The sequence below is a fragment of the Anser cygnoides genome, chromosome 35 (assembly GCF_040182565.1).
Source record: "Anser cygnoides isolate HZ-2024a breed goose chromosome 35, Taihu_goose_T2T_genome, whole genome shotgun sequence".
NCBI classification, from domain to species: domain Eukaryota; kingdom Metazoa; phylum Chordata; class Aves; order Anseriformes; family Anatidae; genus Anser; species Anser cygnoides.
Genome location: NC_089907.1, coordinates 1,728,216 through 1,746,775, shown reverse-complemented (window position 1 = coordinate 1,746,775; position 18,560 = coordinate 1,728,216). Strand labels below are relative to the sequence as shown.

Sequence of the window (18,560 nt, the reverse complement as noted above, 5' to 3'; positions counted from 1 at the left end):
ACACAGCACCATAGCAGCTACAGAGCAAGCACCGGGTGAGCATGTTTGGACTGAGAGCGAGTGACCTTGGGGCTCTGCCAAGAGGGCTGGCCCCGGCAGCCTCGTGGGGATGTTGCCACCTGCCGTTTCCATCAAGCAACACCACTTGCTTGCAAGACATCGCTTGCCTACAAGTCACCCCCAGAAGCTTTTTCTATTCACCTTTTCAATCAGACTATATATATATATATATATATAAATATTTATTTTCATATATTTAAATAAAACATGTTTACGTATCACAGAATCATAGAATGGCCTGAGTTGAAAAGCACCTTAAAGATCATCTGGTTTCAACCCCCCTGCTCCGGGCAGGGATGCCAACCACTAGAGCAGGTTCTTCTCCCTCCCAAAAGGTGGCCCAGCTGAGGTGCATTTACACCAATGCACGCAGTATGGGTGACAAACAGGAGGAGTTGGAGGCCACCGTGCTAGTAGGGAACCATGGATGTAGATCACGGAAACCTGGTGGGATGATTCCCATGACTGGAGTGTGTCTGTTGATGGCTACAAACTGTTCAGAAGGGAGGAAGGAGGGGAGTAGTTGCTCCCTGTGTTAGGAATTGGATAGGTTGTGAAGAGCTGTGCCTGAGAAACAGCCATGACCAGGTTGAGAGCTCGTGGGTGAAAATCAAGGATCGGCCTGGTAAAGGATGTCTAGTGGTTGGGGTCTGCTACAGGCCACCTGATGAGTATGTTGGTGAGAGCTTCTTCCTTCAGCTGCAAGAACTGTTGGGCTCAGAAGCTCTTGTCCTGATGGGGGATTTCAACCACCCGGATATCTGCTAGGATAGCAGCACGGCGGGTTCCAGACAATCCAGGAGATTCCTGGCGTCTGTTGAGGACAACGTCCTGGTCCAGGTAATAGACGGACCGACACAAGGTGAAGCCTTACTAGACCTGGTGCTCAGCAAAGTGGAAGACAGCATTACAGAGGTTACGATTGCCTGGTGGCGACCATGCTCTGGTGGAGTTTGTGATCCTGAGGAATATGGGTCTGGCAAAATCAGAGTCAGGACCCTGAACTTCAGGAGAGCAAAATTCCTTCTGCTCAAGGCTGGGATCCCCTGAGAAACTGTCCCTAAGGCCATGGGAACGGAACATATGCAGGTATATAAGTATATAAATACATTTCACAGAATAACAGGATGTTAGGAATTGGAAGGTACCTTGAAAAATCATTTAGCCCATATATAAATAATAACAAGTGCCAAGGGGCACAACAAAGTGTGGTGTTGTCGATGCTCTTCCAGCTGCTGTGGAGAACAGCAGCCCCAGGTCTGGTCCATAAGGTTTGGGTCTTGTTCAGCTCTGATGTTAGCCAGCACCTCTTGCATCTCACAGTTCCCCCCTTAGTCATCGACCTTCAGTTCTGACCTCAAAACCAGGGACACAAACCCTTTAAAGGATTGCTGGAGAGCATCGCCCTTCATCAATGAGAGGAGCCGCCAGTGTCCAGCACGGGGAAGGTCCTTTCTCCGCCACCATTCTCAGGAGCTGCCCCCACAGCCTTGCTGCAGATATATGGCCGGCTCTGCTGACAGCTTGAGGTCGCCACGTCCTCGCCATTCAAGTAGACGCACTCTGCATGGCCCTGCACCAGGAACCTGCGACGACAAGGAATGACACTGCAACCTCACCACTCCCCGTGCCCTCCGGCAGCAGTGCATGGCCAGGGCTGCCTGCAAGGCATGGTCCCAGCACACCGGAGCCGCTGGGCTCTGCCCGCTCGCAGAACTCACGTCTCCTTGAAGGGGCTGCCATCCACACACAGCAGGCGCTCTCCCTGTCTCCGCAGCCCAAGCCAGGAATCCGCGCTGTCTTTTAGCTGTCTCAGAAAGTTCTGGGCGGCAAGGAGAGAGGCAGATGGTCAGAAGCTGCTGGAGCACCACGCTCCCGTCAGCCCCACGGGACTCGCTGCCCCGCTGCGGGACATCCCGCCCGGCTGTCCCAGCCCCACAGCCACCCATCACCCTGCACTCACCAATTCCCAGTCCCTCGTCACCGTGGCCAGCGAGGCCCCGTGTGTCGTGCACTGCTCCTGGCTCCAGTTCCAGCTGCCTTGCTCCTGCCGCCCCGACAGGTAGTAGCAGACGTTGCGGTACCCAACCCATTCGTAAGGGCACGCCAGCACCGGGGCTGCCTTCTGCCCGAGCACAGCTGTTGCAGAGCAAAGAGGACCTTAAATGAGCTTATAGCAACGCGGGGATCGGGGTCTTCTCCCAACCCCAAGCGGTAAGACAAGGGGAAATTCTCCCAAGTGGAGCCAAGGGAGGTTGAGGTTGTGTATTAGGAGAAATTTCTTTACTGAAGGGGTTGTGGCATTGGAATAGGCTGCCCAGGGAAGTGGTTGAGTCACGATCCCTACAGGTCTTCAAGAAACTTGTAGGTGTAGAACTCAGTAGCATGGTTTAGTGGTGGACTTGTTAAAGGTTGGGCTGGATGATCTCACAGGTCTTTGCATAGAATGGCTCGGGTTGGAAGGGACCTTACAGATCATCCAGTTGCAACCCCGGCTGGTTCTATAACCCAGCTGTAGGTGGCACAGCCAGCTCTGTGTAGAGGGGTGGGATGGAGGCGGCCACTCTGCCCTTACCTGATAGCCCAGCAAAGAGAAAAAAGAACATCAGGATCAAAATTCCGGCCAGGACACACAGTTCTCTGGCTGTGCACATTTTTCCTGCAGCAGAAGGAAATATTTGTGGTGAGGACGGTGCTGTCCCACAGCAGCACAGCCCTCGCATCACCAGCATGACCAGAAGGCGATGCCAGGGGGATCATGGGCACCCCTGCGACCCCGTTCCCCTCCTCCTTGGCATGGGGTTCACCCCTACACGTGCTGCAGCGGCAGGAGGACAGCTCAGAGCCCAGCTGGGTGTTGGCCCCGCACTCACCCAGGCATCTTCGGGTCCTGTTGCTGCCCGTGGGCGCAGCATCCGTGGGCATCTCTGGGTGGAGGGGCACCACCGTGTCCTGGGGGTCCTGGGGCTGGTCCGGGTCCTCGTAGCGGGAGGTGAGTCCACTCTCCTCGTCTTGCACCATAGTGTTCAGCGATCCGTCAGGGCTTAGCACATCAGAAGGCATCGGTGTTGCTGAAAAAACATACAAGGCAAGGCTTGGACGTGGTTCCCCTCCCCTACAAGCCCAGCAAGCGAGGTGATGAGATGGAAAAGCGAGGCTGAAGGAGCGAGCCCTGGTCGGCTGCAGACAGCAGCGCCGCGGGGCTTGGCCCCGTAGCTCCAGCAGTGTGCACCCATGAGAAACACCAAGCATATCGTGCAGGATCCCACCCGGGGGGGGGGTTGAATATCTCCAGAAAAGAAGAACTTGGAAGGACTTTCCAACATCTGCAAGAAAATTCACACAGCCCTTGTGGCTGCAGAAGCTTCAATAAAGCCAGCTGAAAAGGAACAATTCGGGCAACGTGCGGATTTTATGGCTCTCCTCAAGGACACGCTGCGACACGTGAGCTCACCCGGCGCAGTTTGGGCATTAAAAAAAGGGGAGAGAACGAGAGGAGAATGAGAAAAAACCACCACAAACGCAAAAAAAGAAAGGCGAGAAAGAGGCAAAGAATTGAAAGAGGGTGGAAAAACGGGAGAGGGCAAAGGAACAACAAAAACAAAAAAATCTTAAAAAAGAAAGAAAAAAGTTGGGAAATCCGCCCTGGCTGGCTGCTCCTTCCCTACCCATCTCAGCCCCTGGCTGAGCGTTGCTTGCTCAGCCGGCCCCGAATTTTGCTGCTCGGACGCGGACTTACTTCCCCAGCAGCGCACAAAGTCGTAGTCACTTAGTGACTTGTGCTTGTGCACCGACTCTTATAAATCAGACGGCGAGGGGCAGCAGCAGCATCGGACTGTGATCCTACGTCACAGTAGTTTAACCCATTCCAAAGCTTATGAATCAGACGGCGAGGGGCAGCAGCACCGGACTGTGATCCCGCGTCACAGCACTTTAACCCATTCCAAAGCTCGGCACTGCGCTGAGCTCACACCATTCCCCCCCCTCTCTGGGGTGGGGGAGAGAATCAGAAAAAAAAAAAAGAAGCCTGCGGGTTGAGATAGGGACGGTTTATTAGGACAGAAAAGAAGGGAAAAGAATAATAATGGTAATAGCACTACTACTAATAATGTGTACAAAACAAGTGACCCTCTCAGCGTTCAGTGTCTGAGCAGGACAGGCGACGAACTCATGCTGTGCACGTGCCCTTGGGCTAAACTCGGTATCGCGGAACAAAAATGGTTTTTGCACCGGAATTGGGAACATGAGCAAGCAGAGGAGATGGCAGAGAGGTGGTTCCATTGCTCCGTGAGGGCTGGAGATGGATGAAGTGTGAGAAAGGAGAGGGAAAGGAAGCATTTGGGGGACCTCTGCTGTACGGTACCCCGTAGCTCCGGGGTCTTGGGAGGATGGGGAGAGCTCGCAGGGCTGATGCGTGTCCTCCGAAGGCACCTGCACATGTCTGGGGACCTCTGGCTGGATTTAGAGGTGGCTGCATGGTAAAATTCAGAGCCTGTCCTCACCCACCCAAAAAGCCTGCCCGGTGCCCATCCCACCGGTGCGAGATATCGGCGCGGAGAAAGGAAGGGAGAGGGGACAGGAAGAGTCACGGGGTGAAGGCACCGGGGGGGGGGGGGGGGAAGGAGAAGGGGAACTGCAAGAAAATTCACATAGCACTGCGACAGCGGAAACTTTAATAAAGCCAGCTGAAAAGGAAGCGTTCTGGGGAGGAACGTGAGGCTTTCGTGGCTCTCCTCACGGAGCCGCGGTGCCGCGTGAGCTCATCGGGTGCAAAGTTTCGGCGTTAAAAAGAGAGGGAGAGAGCGAGAGGAGAACGTGAAAAAAGAAGTGCAAACGCGAAAAGAAAGGCGAGAAAGAGACAAAGAGGGTGGGAAAACAGGCAAAGGAACAAATCAATCAATAAAAAAAACTTTTAAAAAAATGAAAGAAAAAAGTTGGGAAGCCCGCCGTGGCTCGCTGCTCCTTCCCTCCCCGTTTCAGCCCCTAGCCGAGCGTTGCTTGCTCAGGCAGCCCCAAATTTTGCTGCTCGGACGTGGACTTACCCTAAGAGCAGCGTGTCTTCCCCTGGAGCGTTTTGAATTCTTGGCTGCGAGGAGATTTAATGAATTGGGGGGGGGGCAGGAAGAACACCAGCACTTTTATGATCCCGTGTCTGTGGCTCAGCTGTCGCCGTATTAACCAATCCCTGCCCTGACTACGCCCTCACGACGCATAGGTAAGATAAATAAATAAATAAATCGGTAAACTGAAATAACTCAAAAGCTCACTGCTCGCCGCTTGGAGTTCTCTTAATGATGTTATCCTGGTGCCAAAAGAGGAAGTAACAAAATCACTGTTACTTTTGTTGAAGAAACCCAGCTCACGGGAAGATTTTCAACATCCCCGCGGAGCGGGGGCTGGGAGGGGGGGGGGGGGGAGGAATAATGGTGAAAGCTCCGGATGCAGCATTTTTTTTTCTCAGCTGGGCTGATGAAACTTTCCTTCAAAGCGGGGGGAGCACGGAAATGTGGCTTCAACTCCCCTCTTCTCGGGGCAAAACTCACGTTTTTGAGGCTCTTTGAGGTCTGGTTGGCCATAGAGCGCATACCCTTTAGGGTGCGTATCCTTTAGGGTGCATATCGTTTAGGGTGCATATCGTTTAGGGCGCATACCCTTTAGGGCGCATATCCTTTAGGGTGCATGTCCAAATAGCCTTTTTTCCCCTCAACACAGGATTATTATTATTGTTTTTTTTTTTCCTTGAGGGTGGAGAGGGCAAGGGGGAGACAGGGCGACAAAAAATCCCAGATGATCAAGATGATTTTTCACGGCGTGAAAAGCCAATCTGTAGCTGTGGCTTCCTATAGCAACAGGGAGAACAAAGAACTGTGGTTTATTTATCTGTTTTGTTTTGTTTTTGTTTTGTTGCAAGAAAATCCTGGAAGAACACAGCAGGAAAGCTGTGCGCAGGCAGGGGCTGAGCAAAGGCTTCTGCCAGCACCTGGCAGAGCAGTGAAGATGCTGGTGTTAATAAAAAAATGCAAATAAATAAATGAATAAGACACTTTCTTAGCTGCTTTCAAGCACGCGTGCCTTTCTTACTGGAATCACAACGAAGCAATGCCTTGTATCCGTCAAAGGGATTTATCTGGGCTTGCACAAAGATGGGGTAAAATGATAAAAGACACAAAAGCACCTTTTTTTTTGGCCGTGAGATAGCGTAAGGCCCAAGTCTGCCCCTACCTTCTCATTAGGGATGTCATTTACAGGGTGGGCCGTGAGCCTGGAGGAGGCAGGAGGACCTTGTGCCCCTCCCCTGGGCACCAGGCGAGGGTGCTGGTGACCCCAAAAGCTTTCAGGGGCATTGAAGGGCCGAGAGCTGTGGCAGGAAGCTCCGGCCCCGCCGCTGGTTCGCACTTCACCAGTGCAGCTCTGAGCGTTTTGGTTTCCTGTCCTCCGGACCCCGTCGCGTCCCCTGCGCCTGCCGCGTGTCCTCCCGACTCCTCCACGCCATGGAGGATGAGGATGGCTACATGGCCTTGGACAGGCGATGCAAGCGGGGTGCTGCGGAGAGGCCGGGACCCCTCCGGGACGCAGGTAGCGGGGTCCGGTCCTCCGTCCCCACCACGGGCTTGTGGTGGCGAGAGGATACCCCGGGTGGCGATTGCTTGGCAGGGGAAGAACCGGGGTGGCGCAGCTCTTGGGGTCGCAGAGAGTCGTTCAAGCTGGGGAAACTGAGAGGGGGCTTGGGGGGGGGACGCTTGCCTGTGATTTTTGGACACCCCCCGGCACCCAGACGCTGGCTGCTGGCGCCCCCATTTTGCTCCTATCCTGATGCCATCAGGCTTGGCTACAACCCCAAAACCCTTTTGCTCTGAAGAAAAGGAGCAGAGGGACTTTGGGGCACCCCCTGGGACAGGGGATTGGGGGGACAGATGCTCTCGGGCCCCCCCACTTCTCCGTTTGTGTCCCTTCCCCTGACTGCAGGACCTGCCACGAAAGACCCCGAGACGGGGTTTGCCCCACGTTGGATTCGCATCCCCATGCGAACCCCCCGCTGCCTCCTCGGGGCCCTGATGACCGTTCTGGTGCTGTCCTTTGTGATATGCGGTGAGTTGACACCCATGGGTGTCCTTTTTGGGGGTGCTGCGGACTGGGGACACCCCCGTTTGGGCTCAGTGTCCCTCTCCCCCAGTGTCTTGGCTGCTGGTGGAGAGGCAACGGCCCCCGGGGGCCGTGGGGTGCGGGAACGCGTCGCGGGGACAAAGCTTTGCCACCCTGGACTGCAGCCACCTGGGGCTGAGGACGAGCCTGTGCCCCCCCGGAGGTAACCCCCCTAAAATATCGCATCCCCCATGTCTGAACCCGGCTATCACCCACCCCGTGGCGCTGTGGCGGGGCCGTACGCGTGGCCGTCTGTCCGTCTGTCCGTCTGTCTGCAGACGGTGGGGGCTGCAAGCTCTGTCCCGTGGGGTGGACGCTGCACAGGAGCAAGTGTTTTTGGGTCGCCAGCAAGAGCAGCTCCTGGAGGGAGAGCCGGGAGAACTGCAGCCGTCAGAGCGCCCAGCTGCTGGTGCCAGAGGACCAGGGCGAGCTGGTAACGGGGCCGACGCCGGCGGGGACGTGGGACGGGGCTCAGGATTGCACCCGAGGGGCTGGTGGCGCTCGGAGACACCCAGAAATTTGGGGTCTGCGCCCATAGGGTGCAAGGATGGGTGCCCAAACCTCTGGGCTAGCGTTGGGGATGCCAGCGGGGATCCTGGCTTTGGGGGGGGGAGCCTGTTTTGGGGACGGCAAGCGACGACACCGTAGTCACCAGCCCGCTTCCCTTTGTAGGACTTCCTAAATCGAGTCGTACAGAAACCCACGCGCTACTTCTGGATCGGCCTCTCCCGGCCCTCCGTGGGGACGGGTTGGACCTGGCTGGATGGCTCCCGCCTGGACCAGAGCCGGTGAGAGCCTAGGAGAGGCCTGGAGGGGACGGGTGGCGGGGGGGACACCTCCGATGTCCCCTCGGGGACCCTCGGGAGGTGACACGGGCTCTCTCTTGCACCCTCAGGTTCAACCTGAGCACCCTGAACGCCAGCGGAGCCTGCGGGGTGCTGAGGGAGGACAGGATCATCTCCGAAACCTGCGGCTCCGCCTTGGCGTGGATCTGCCAGAAAGAGGCCGTCCTGCTCTGAGCGGGGCAGAAATTGGGCGGCCACTTGGGAAAAAAAAAAAAAAAGAACAAAAAAGAATCCACTTTGCTTTCAAAATAAAGTCTCACCCCTGTGGGCTTCGTGTTCTCTGCTAGGGCTGCTGTAATTTCAGCGTGCAGGGGGTATTTTGGAAGGGATGGCTGGTGTGAAGAGGGGGAAATGAGGTTCTGGGATTTTGGGGAGGCAGGTGAAAAGGCAGGTGAAAAGGCAGCTTTTTTTTTTTTTTTTTTTTCCTTTTTTCCCCAGAAATCCTATGAAAACGTCGGCTTGTGCAACCCCGACCCTGTGAGCTCCAGAGGAGCTGGAGCTCATCCCACCTGCAGAATAAATGCCTTTTTTTCTTTCTGTAGCCCTTGGCCACCTTCTCCTCGTTGTGGCTGGTGGTTTATAGGATTGGGGTTGCGCAGGCCGATGTTTTCCCAGGGTTTCTGGCAAAAAAAATCCCCAGGGGTATAAACCACAATGAACGTGGGCGTACTGAAGCACTATGATTCATTTTCTGTATTTTGAGGTGGCAACTCCTTTGGGTGTATTAAATGTATATAAAACAGGAAAAGTTGCCTCTGACAACTTCAAGAGTCCTCTGGGGGGGGGAAGAAGCCGTCCTAAAAGCAATGAAATCCCCTGAGGAGAACTGGGAGGGGAGGAAGGAGACGGAAAGTGGTGGGGAAAAAAAAGCCGTATTTGAAGATATTTGTTGCTCCCGCCTTTGTAACGATGCCAAGAGCTGTACCGGGGACCTGACCTGCGTGCAAAATAAGTTGAGGTTAGAAAAAAGTGAGAAAGGAGCAATTTGGTCAAAAAAGGAGTGGTGTGGGGCAGGCTGCTGGGGAGGGAGGCAGACACTGCCTCATGACTGCTCTTGAAGAGCTTCCCACCCAAAACTGGCAGTGATGACGCCTAAATTGCACGTAATGTGGAATATTTCACACCCAAATGCCCGAAATTGGGAATATTTACCCCTATTTCAGCCCCTTGGAGAAGCCTCAGGCCTCCGCCATTACAGGGCCCAGGACTACAACCCCCGTCAGCCCCTGCGCGCGGGACTCGGCTTCAGGCCGGGCGGGCGCGGCGCAAGGCGCATGCGCGGCGGCGGGGAGGCGGAAGCGGGCCGTCCGCCATTTTGTGCCGGTCCCTGAGCAGTGTGAGCGATGGGGGGGGCGGGGGGGGGGGGTTGGTTCTCGGCTCTTAAAGGGGGCACGGCCCCAAGGGTGGGTCCCCCTCGGGTTACGGTGGAGAAGGGCCCGGCGGAGCGGGCTGAGCGGCGGGCGAGGAGGCTCCGGTGCGGGTCCCGGCGGCTCACCGGAGCTTGGCCCCTTCTCCATCATGGCCCCGCCTCTCCCGCTGCGGGGCCCGCTTTAAGGAGCGGCGGCGGGAGCGGGGTCGGGCCGGGGGGGGGGGCGGGGGGCGTCGCGAGGGGAAATGGCGGGAAGCGGGGAGGCGGGGCTAGTGGGTGAGGGGGCGTGGCTTGTGGGAAGGGGGCGTGGTTTGCGACAGAGCGGGAGGGGTTTGGCGATGGGGCGTGGCCAAAAGGAGGAGTGGGCGGGGCTACGGGGGTGGGCGTGGCCAATCAGGGTCGGGGCAACGCGAAGGGATGCGGTGGGGGCGGGGTCAAGAGGATGGGGGCGGGGCCTAGAGGGGTGTGGTCCGGAGGGGGCGGGGCTTAAGCAGCTGGGGGGGCGCCCTCCTGCCCTTCGGGGTCTCCCTGGACCCGTGACCCCCCCCCCCCCCCCCGAGCCCCCAGCCCCTGACCCCATATCCCCGGCCCCCTCTCCCCCGCTCCCTCCCCACCCCCCTGTCCCCCTCTCCCCACCTCCCTCTCCCCCCTCCTGACCCCCCCCAGCCCCCCCCAGCCCTCCCTGTCCCCCTCTCCCCACGCCCCTGTCCCCCCCATTCCTCCTTGGCCCCATCTCCCCCTCTCCTCGCCCCCCTCTCCCCCCCAACTCCCTCTCCCCCATCCCTCCCTGTCCCTCTCTCCCCATCTCCTCACCCCCTTGTCCCCCCCATCCCTCCCCAACCCCCTTCCACCATCTCCTCACCCCCCTGTCCCCCTCTCCCCGTCTCCTCACCCCCCTGTCCCCCCCATCTCCCTCTCCCCCATTCCTCCTTGGCCCCATCTCCCCCTCTCCCCAGCCCCCTGTCCCCCCCATCTCCCTCTCCCCCATCCCTCCTTGGCCCCCTCTCCCCATCTCCTCACCCCCCTGTCCCCCCATCCCTCCCCATCCCCCTCCCATTATCTCCTCACCCCCGTCCCTCTCTCCCCACCCCCCCATCGCCCCAATGCCCCTCTCACCCCAGCCCCTTCCTCACCCCCTTATCCCCCCCTAGACTCCCCCCGATGGATCCCGGCCGCCCGGGCCGCCAGCGGGCCCCCGACTGCGTCCGCAGGCAGAAGCGCCGGGAGCTGGACGCCCGCCGCAGCAAGTGCCGCATCCGCCTGGGGGGCCACCTGGAGCAGTGGTGTCGCCTCAAGGAGCAGCTGGGCTTCGCCCTGCACTCCCAGCTGGCCAAATTCCTCCTCGACAGGTCCGTAGGTCCACCGAGAAACCCCCAAAGTAGCCTTAAAAACCTTTGGGGTCGGGCAACCTTTGGGGTCGGGCAACCTTCAGGTAGATCACGCTGCCTCCTCCTTTCGCAGGTACAGCTCCCAGGGTTGTGTTTTGAGCCCAGGTAGGTGCCTTTTTTCCCCTTGGCTACCCCGCATCTACGTTTTCTTTCATATTTTTTCATCCAAAAGGCATTTATTGTGAAAATTCGCATTGCATGATGTGCTTTCGTGGGAGGAGATGCGGCCGCCAGTGGGGTCGCCAGGGGGGTGGCTCTTGCTACGTTGGATTGTTTGGGATGTTGGTCCCCTCCCCCAGCTGCTTTTTGGGGTCTGTGTGAGGTTTTGGGGTTGTGGAAGAAGGGAAGAAGCAGCTGTGAGGGTGCTCATGCGATGGGGACACCAGGAGGTTGGAGGTGGGGAGATGGTAGAAGGAGACCTTTGACGTTGTCCCACCACCAGAAAATCCTTACCTGGATTCACAGAACCAAAATCAACCTAGAAGTCAAATTTTTGGAGCTGTTTATCACCGAATTGCTTGCTTTTTATGCCCAAACCCAGGACCAAACACCCCAGAACCCAGCCTTCTCCACACCGATGCCTTACAGCGCCTGGTCGTCCTGTCCCACGGCCACGGCCAGGAGTGCGGCTTCGTCCCCGATGTGAAGCCCCCAGCCTTGGGCAGCCCAGCCCAGCTGGTGTGGGAGTGCGTGGCCGGACACAGCTTCTCCTGGGGCGTCCCCACCGTGGCCGATGGCCAGCAGCCGTGGGGAGTCACCGAGGAGGATTCGGGGCGCAGCTCCCCACCGGTCCCCGGGCGCCGGCGGTCGTTGCGGCGGGCAGGGCTCGCTGCCGAGACCAAGGTGGACGAATCCGGCCCCAGGAAGGACGGTGCTGAACCGGAGGTGGCAGCTTGGTCACCCGCTGGCGATGGAAACCAGAGGGAAGAGGCGGGTGAAAGTAGCGACGCAGGTGAGGTTGGGTGGTGTTCCTCCTCGTCTTCACCTGGGAGGAAGGTGGGCTCCCGTTCTCTGCTCTCATTTCACTGTTGGCCTCTTTTAGTCCCAAAGTAGAAGACCTTTGGGTGGTCCCAAGTCTCTTGTAGTCCCAAGGCAGAAGATCTTTGGGTGGTCCCAAGTCTCTTGTAGTCCAAAAGTAGATCATCTTTGGGTGGTCCTAAGTCTCTTGTAGTCCCAAAGCAGAAGATCTTGCTGACCCCACGTAGGTAGAGCTCTCGGAAGTTTCTCCGTTTAGCCAGACCGAAGATCAAGGAGGAAACCTTTTTCTTTCCTTTGTTTGCTACTCAAGAGGTTGAACTTCCAGGAGAGGATTTTGGAGTGACTTGGCCAGCAGAAGGGCACAATCGGCTTTCCAACACCGGCAGGTTCCCCGGTCCTGCTGCCAAATCCTGTCCTCCTTCCTCTGCATCTCCGAGACCTCGGGTGAAAGAGCCCTGCCTTACCTTACCACCGCTCCTTTTATTTCCTCACAGCTCCACGAGGGCAGACAGAGACAGCAGCTACAGGACCAGATCATGAGAGGTGAGTGGTGGCCCTGTGCGGTTCTCCCCCAGTGCAAAACGCCAAAAATTGGGGTTTCCTGAGCTGAAGGTTGCACCTGGACCCAATCATCCTTGAGCTCTTTGCACCCGTGGCACCCTGTGACAGCAGCGCCGCTGTTTAACGAAGTTTCCGTAATAAAATTACCGCTGGGTCATAGCAGAGCTGACTTTGGCCGTTGCATTCCGGCAGCACACCCGTGTTGGAGGAGAAACCGGAGCAGGGCAGCGCGTCTCAGGAAGAAGAGGAGGAAGAGGAGGACGAGGACTTTGTCGAGGAAGATGACCTTGCCTACACCGATGACCTGCGTGATGAGAACTACCACCCTTCTCTGGACAGGTGAGGAGTGCTTAGAGGCTGGTGGCCAACCGTGCCCCAACAGTGGCCAATGGGGCCCAACCATACCCCAATCGTGGTCAACGGGCCCCAACCATGGTCAACAGGGCCCAGTGGTGGCCAAGAGCGGCCAACCGTGCCCCAACCATGGTCAATGGGGCCCAACCGTGCCCCAACAGCGGCCAACGGGGCCCCAACCTTGCCCAACGGTGGCCAACCGTGCCCAATGGGGCCCATCTGCGCCCAACCACCTAAACCATCTTGCCCATCCCATGTCTCTCTTCTCCTCCAGCGACTCGGAGCTGCAGAGACGCCAAAGCCAGCCAAAATCCCGTAAGAAACCCGTGAAAGAGGATCAGAGCCTGAGCGAGCCGAGCCCGATCGACTCCAGCCCAGCAGAGGAGAGGGGTGGGCGAGTCAGGTGAGCGGGGAAGACCACGGCGGTGGCTACTGAATGAGCATTTGGGGGCACCTTGGACATGCTGCTGCTTTCTGGGCTGAGAAACCATATGGAAAGCGACCCAAAAGTTGTAAGAATAAATGAAGTTCAAGCCCTGAGGTCTTTCAGGGAGAGGGCTGCATGTTTGCAAAGGGAGGTGACAAAGTGCACGATGGGGAGATGGCATCAGGGTTTAATCCTCACCGGGGCAGAGCTGCTCGGTGCTGTCACCTGGCCTCATCTTGTGCTGGAGCTTGAGAGGAGGGGTCTGGCCACTGGTCTTGCTGGGAGGGGGTCATCCACCATGTCCCCCCTGTGGCCACGCATGTGCCTGCTGCTTTGGGTGCTTCAGCACCCAGCCTGGAGCTGGCCCCGACCGTGGGTGGCCATGGAGCAGGGATGTGGTGGCCCCCAGAGGGGGAGAACCACCTCCAGAACCACTGGAGGTGGTCTGGTTGGTGGTGAAGACCTTCTTCCACCTCCCTACAGCCTCCAAGCAGCCTGGCCTTGCTAGAAGTTTGCAATCCATGCGTGCAATCCCTCCTCTCCTCGCACAGGCACAGGGACCGTCCATATGGTTCTATACGGCCCAGAATCCCGCGTTTTATCTCTACGCACAGGGCAGTGTTGCTTGGTTTTTGTCATCCACACGTGTGGCCGTGCTTCTTGGCTGTCAGAAACGTCACTGTGTTGTCACCATAAACGAAACGGAGCCCACAGCGATGGCAGCACTGCCAGCCTCAAGCGTTGGCCTAAGGACATCCTTCTAAGGACCACAATTGTTTAATTTGCAAGCACTCGTTACCTTTGTTTGAGGCCGAGTTATGTTTTAGCCACTCCTCCCCAGCCACATGGGCTCAAAATTCCATTTTTCACTCTAAATAAGACAGGAGGTCAAGTAGTTGCTCAGTTCCAGGCGCCTTTAAGCAAGAACATCCCGTCCACCTCTGTGAGGGTTGGTCTTGATGCTGTGCCAAAGGGATGGGCCCGTGCTTTGCCTCTCGGGTCTGACACACAAGGAGTCATCCATCACCTTTCTGGATTTTCTTCCAATACAAGGGCATTAAAAAAAAAAAACACACAACTTTTTATTTGGAGTTAGCTGGAGCGACCACTTAGCTGCTCTTACCTTTGTGTGCCCTTGAGAGAAGACACCAAAACGCACCCCCCCAAACCTTAGCAGGTAAGTATTGCACGCTTCCACAAAGGTTTTTGTATTTATTTTTCGCTTTGGCATGCTATTACCACTTCATTTTGGTTCTCAACGCCCTTCCTGTCTCTTGCAGGAGCTCAGAAGCCACCTAGCAGTTTGCTGGAAGAGAGGATGTGTTCCCAAAAAGTCGTTCCAGAAAGCGAAATGGAATGGTAAATCTGGCACTTGCTTTTCTTCTCTCCTTTTTGGGTTACACCAAGGGGCACCAAGCACTCAAATTCAATTTGACAGGAAAGGTTTGGTTTAGCTGGTCTCTTGTTGACACCAAAAGTGAAGTAAGAGAGGGATTTTTTCACACCTCTGTGGTATTTTGGGGTTCTGCACGCTCCCCACTTGTCACCCTCACGTTCAAACCTCCAAAAAGTACTTCGGTTCCTCAAGTTTGACCCAAAAACCTCTTGGGATTTTCAGATGTGGCTGATAAAAGTAGACCCTGACCTGCCTGTGCAGGAAGGGGGGTGGGGAAGCTTTTAACACCCCTCCAAACTAACCTTTAGGTCAGTGGTGAGCTTTTGAAGGCTTAAAGGATGGGTTTGATTACAGATGTCGTCCTCGGACTTAGAAAGTTTGCCTTTTTTTTTTTTTTTCCAGTTTTGTAGCAGCAACTGGAAGAATGGAGATCAAAGACTGTTTTAAGAGGAAAAGATGGTTCATCCTGCACAGCCTCTTCTCGCTGCCCTACGGTAATGCCATCCTGAGCTGATAAAAACTCTTAGAGGAGATTGTAGACAAAGATGCCCAGCCCGTGCTTTTATTCAGATGCAGCTTGGCGTGGCCATCTATGAACAATCTCTATGTCTTGCCCCAGAAAAACATACCTTTTTTTTTTTTAAAATCTCTCTCTCTAATTGCAGGACATCAGCCAAGAATAGCTGCTCCTTCCACAAAGCCATGGATAAAGCCAAAAAAAAAAAGCCTAGCTCAAATCTACGTTGATGGGAACGAGCAATCAGTGAGGTTGACACTAGGACGACGACAATCGTAAACGTACTAGGACACTTCCAAAACCCTGTTAAAGACTTTGTAACGAATAATAAAGATTATATTTCTATTTACAGTGTCTGAAAGGTGCGTTTGTTAACTTCGTTGCCTGCTGCGAGGGGGGGAGGAATATTTAAGTGGCTTTCTAAAGTTTTTTAGACTTTCTAATGTTAGAAGGGAAAGAGGAAGAGTTGTCCAAAGGATGGTTTGAATGCCGTGGTCTTTTTGGAAGCCATCAACTGTGACTGCTTTCCAGCTCCTCAGCTCCGTGTTGAGGCAAGGAGAAGGGACGTTGGGGACAAGAGCCTCGCTCAAGACTTTTCTTTCCTCTTCCAGCTGCAAGCGGCGAACGCGGTCGTGCGACGAGGACGTGGCCCAGATCGGCCCCAAGAGGATCAGGTAGCGAGGGCCCTGGGAAGGGGAGGACGAGAAGGTGCAGATTGGCCCTTTTGGGCCACGTGGTGGGACACTTTTCTGTCCCTCCAGCAGCTCTTGCTGTGGTGGGAGGCTCTTATTTGGCTAATATTAAGCTTCTGATGGATAGAAAAGATGGGGGAAGGAGGGAGATCCGCTGCCTTCTCAGCTCTCCTCGCTCACCCCTGATTTTCCCCTCTCTTCCAGGAAGGCAGCGAAACGCGAAATCCTCCTGTGCGACTTCGAAGGCTGTGGCAAGATCTTCTCCAACCGCCAGTACCTGAACGTGAGGCCTGTGGTGGTGGGGTGGGAGGGAGCATTTTGGCCCAAATCCCCTTTTCCGTGCACGCGAGGTTCGGCTGAGCGCGTTCGTCCCTCCTGCTCCCTGCTTTGAGCCTCTGCGTGGCCACCTCTGAACTGGAAGTGAGCCAGATTTTTGTCTCTTGAGCTCAATTTTTGACACCTCAGCTCTTCTCGGAGCTGGATTTGGACATCCTGGCTTGTCCAAACTTTTTTTAAGCAGGAATTCGTGACTCTGTATGTTAACCAGCAGCTCGGTGCCTGGCAGCCAGGGGACTGCTTCAAGTCCCACCTTCTCCTTTGGATCAAGGAGATGAATATTGCAGTTAGAAGATGCCACGGGGCTTCCTCCAAGTGCAGGTTCTTGGCGAGGGCTTGGTCGGGCTGGCGATCCTAACTCCTGTCCTTTCCCCCCCCCCCAAACGGCAGCACCACAAGAAGTACCAGCACGTTCACCAGAAGACCTTCACCTGCTCGGAGCCCAGCTGCGGCAAGTCCTTCAACTTCAAGAAGCACCTCAAGGAGCACGAGAAGCTGCACAGCGGTGAGCCAGCTGCCTCCATCCCTTGTTAGAGGCCTTTCCTGGGCTGCTCCTGACCATACCCACCTCCTATTTGCTCCTTTTCCTGACCCGGTCACCTTGTAGGCTACCACATCAGTTTGTTTTCCACTCCGGAGGTCTCTCCGTCTCTCATTCATCTCTGTTTTTGTGCTGGCAAAGCATCCTGGCTCCTAAAATACGTCCCAAAAGCATCCTGGTTCCTCTTCGAGGCTGGAGCAGCCCCTAAACCATTTTTTTTTTTCTTCTGCCTTGCAGACAAGCGGGACTACATCTGCGAGTTCTGCGCCCGCTCCTTCCGCACCAGCAGCAACCTGATCATCCACAGGCGCATCCACACGGGGGAGAAGCCCCTCCAGTGAGTTCCAATCCCATCCGTTAGGGATTTGGGATTACCTCGCTGGCATCAGCGCTGCTCCACATCGGGTTTCCTGCTCCACATCGGGTTTCCTGCTCCAGCGAACGGCACCTCGATGCAAAGTTCAGGGCGCAGGCATGGGGTTGATCGGAAGAAGCTCAGATTAGGTTTTTCGTTAGGGTTTTCATGAGAGCAATGCATTTCCTTCCCTCTAGGGTGTGCTGAAGCCACGCAGAGCCGGCTAGCGCGGCCCTGACGTTGCTCAGCTGATAAAAATTGCAGCATCAAGATGCGACAGAGCCGAGCTCCCTCTGCACTCACCAGGGGATGGCTCTGCTCCCTGAGCACGAATAGAAATGCTCTTTCCGCTTCTTCCCTGCTTTATTCCCGTGTAGTTTTTTTTTTTTCCTGTTACACCCCATCCTGTTTTCTCCTAGGTGCGAGATCTGCGGCTTCACCTGCCGCCAGAAAGCCTCCCTCAACTGGCACATGAAGAAGCACGACGCCGACTCCTTCTACCAGTTCTCCTGCGACATCTGCGGCAAGAAATTCGAGAAGAGGGACAACGTCACTGCCCACAAGAGCAAAAGCCACCCCGAAGCCCCCAGCGGACCCCCCCAAGCCATGCCGTCCTCACCTCCGAGCCTCCTGGGGACTGGGATGGGGCACACGGAGGCGCCCGGTGCCTTTGCCGCAGAGCACGTGGAGCTCCCAGGCGGGGACGGTCGAGGCGAAGAGGAGAAAAGCAAGGAGCAGCCGCCTCCTGTCACCGCCTTGGCTGAATAACAGCGGGTTTTGGGCAGAATCTGGGTGATGCTGGATGAGGGACAAGGTCGGTAGCAAAATTCCTATCAGGACTCATCCTCCAGTCCTGTCAACGGGACCAGACCCTCCTTGGAGGAGCACGGGGGCCGAAAATGAAGCCGGATCCTCCAGGAGGCACCGACCTCGTGTCCCAGCGCCGAAAACCAAGGGGCCAAACCAGGACCTGTTGGCAGAGGGGCTTCCCTGCTCCTCCAGCAAGGACTTCCCCTCATCGCCCCATCCCCTCCTTGCCCGATTTCCACGGCAGGATCCTCAATAAAGAGTCGTTTTGTATAAAATCATACAAATTCCCCGCTCCGCTGGGGCGCCGACTTTGCACGGGTTTTTATTTCCAAGGCCAAAGGTTGTCGCTGTTCAGGGCAATAAAATTTAGGCTGGGAAGCCAAAGGTTGCTGGAGGGGATCCAGACTGGATTGGTTTTGGCCACGACATGGTAATTAGGGGCACGTTTTTGTAGGCCCTGTTAAAAATCGTTGATTGTTGAGCTTCAGCAAGCTCTACCCTCCCCAACTTATCCCACAGGGCTTGAAAACTGCAGCTCCCTGCACCTTTTCTGTATTTTTCCCTTTTTTTCCCCCCCAAGCCCAGCAGTAATCGCAGTATTTACGTATCCTAGAAGATCCTCAGCCCAAGAAAGCTGGGGGAAAAAAAGGTGTATTTAAGGATAGAAGTTTATTTTGGTGCAGGTTTCTCTCTTTCTGATGTGGAAAGGGGCTGCTGGAGCATCCGCGGTACTTGAAATGGGGCTGGTTGTAGAAATTCAGCCCGGGCCCCCCAAAAAACAGCGTAAA

At 55.9% G+C, this 18,560-nt stretch overlaps 3 protein-coding genes across 5 annotated transcripts; 2 read left to right on the top strand and 1 right to left on the bottom strand.

Annotated features, from left to right (window-relative positions):
- Positions 1-227: 227 nt before the first annotated feature.
- On the bottom strand, positions 228-3,913 carry LOC106049925 (early activation antigen CD69-like). Its single transcript, XM_013202354.3, has 6 exons — positions 3,800-3,913; positions 2,934-3,131; positions 2,636-2,719; positions 2,024-2,199; positions 1,782-1,882; positions 228-1,646 (listed from the first exon to the last, which is right to left on the bottom strand). The coding sequence occupies exons 2-6, from the start codon at positions 3,121-3,123 to the stop codon at positions 1,472-1,474; spliced, it is 726 nt and encodes a 241-aa protein (XP_013057808.3). The 5' UTR covers positions 3,124-3,131; positions 3,800-3,913; the 3' UTR covers positions 228-1,471.
- A 1,247-nt stretch (positions 3,914-5,160) lies between these two features.
- On the top strand, positions 5,161-8,313 carry LOC106049928 (killer cell lectin-like receptor subfamily B member 1B allele C). Of its 2 annotated transcripts, none has more exons than XM_048055409.2 (6): positions 5,161-5,275; positions 7,027-7,149; positions 7,235-7,366; positions 7,482-7,636; positions 7,876-7,991; positions 8,099-8,313. In XM_048055409.2, exons 2-6 carry the CDS (start codon positions 7,083-7,085, stop codon positions 8,220-8,222), a joined length of 594 nt encoding a protein of 197 aa, XP_047911366.2. In that variant the 5' UTR covers positions 5,161-5,275; positions 7,027-7,082; the 3' UTR covers positions 8,223-8,313. The 2 variants fall into 2 exon arrangements, with proteins under 2 accessions (XP_047911366.2, XP_013057811.3); XM_013202357.3 differs by lacking the exon at positions 5,161-5,275 and adding an exon at positions 5,542-6,636.
- A 1,007-nt stretch (positions 8,314-9,320) lies between these two features.
- On the top strand, positions 9,321-18,050 carry ZNF692 (zinc finger protein 692). 2 transcript variants are annotated; one of them, XM_066986694.1, is made up of 12 exons: positions 9,321-9,384; positions 10,569-10,766; positions 10,879-10,910; positions 11,347-11,757; positions 12,278-12,326; positions 12,537-12,683; positions 12,973-13,101; positions 15,650-15,712; positions 15,935-16,013; positions 16,457-16,571; positions 16,845-16,944; positions 17,382-18,050. In XM_066986694.1, the coding sequence occupies exons 2-12, from the start codon at positions 10,579-10,581 to the stop codon at positions 17,728-17,730; spliced, it is 1,662 nt and encodes a 553-aa protein (XP_066842795.1). In that variant the 5' UTR covers positions 9,321-9,384; positions 10,569-10,578; the 3' UTR covers positions 17,731-18,050. The 2 variants fall into 2 exon arrangements, with proteins under 2 accessions (XP_066842795.1, XP_066842794.1); XM_066986693.1 differs by lacking the exon at positions 9,321-9,384 and adding an exon at positions 9,392-9,522.
- The last annotated feature ends 510 nt before the right edge of the window (positions 18,051-18,560 follow it).

Bases quoted from the DNA above. Each gene is read 5' to 3' on its own strand.
- LOC106049925 (XM_013202354.3), bottom strand. From the start codon at position 3,123: ATGCCTTCTGATGTGCTAAGCCCTGACGGATCGCTGAACACTATGGTG. The intron at 2,720-2,933 runs GTGAGTGCGGGG...CTTCTGCTGCAG, and splicing joins CAGGACCCGAAGATGCCTGG to GAAAAATGTGCACAGCCAGA. The intron at 1,647-1,781 runs GTGAGTTCTGCG...TTGTCGTCGCAG, and splicing joins GGCAGCCCCTTCAAGGAGAC to GTTCCTGGTGCAGGGCCATG.
- LOC106049928 (XM_013202357.3), top strand. From the start codon at position 6,552: ATGGAGGATGAGGATGGCTACATGGCCTTGGACAGGCGATGCAAGCGG. The intron at 6,637-7,026 runs GTAGCGGGGTCC...CCCTGACTGCAG, and splicing joins GGGACCCCTCCGGGACGCAG to GACCTGCCACGAAAGACCCC. The intron at 7,150-7,234 runs GTGAGTTGACAC...CCTCTCCCCCAG, and splicing joins GCTGTCCTTTGTGATATGCG to TGTCTTGGCTGCTGGTGGAG.
- ZNF692 (XM_066986693.1), top strand. From the start codon at position 9,392: ATGGGGGGGGCGGGGGGGGGGGGTTGGTTCTCGGCTCTTAAAGGGGGC. The intron at 16,014-16,456 runs GTGAGGCCTGTG...CCCAAACGGCAG, and splicing joins CCAACCGCCAGTACCTGAAC to CACCACAAGAAGTACCAGCA. The intron at 16,945-17,381 runs GTGAGTTCCAAT...GTTTTCTCCTAG, and splicing joins ACGGGGGAGAAGCCCCTCCA to GTGCGAGATCTGCGGCTTCA.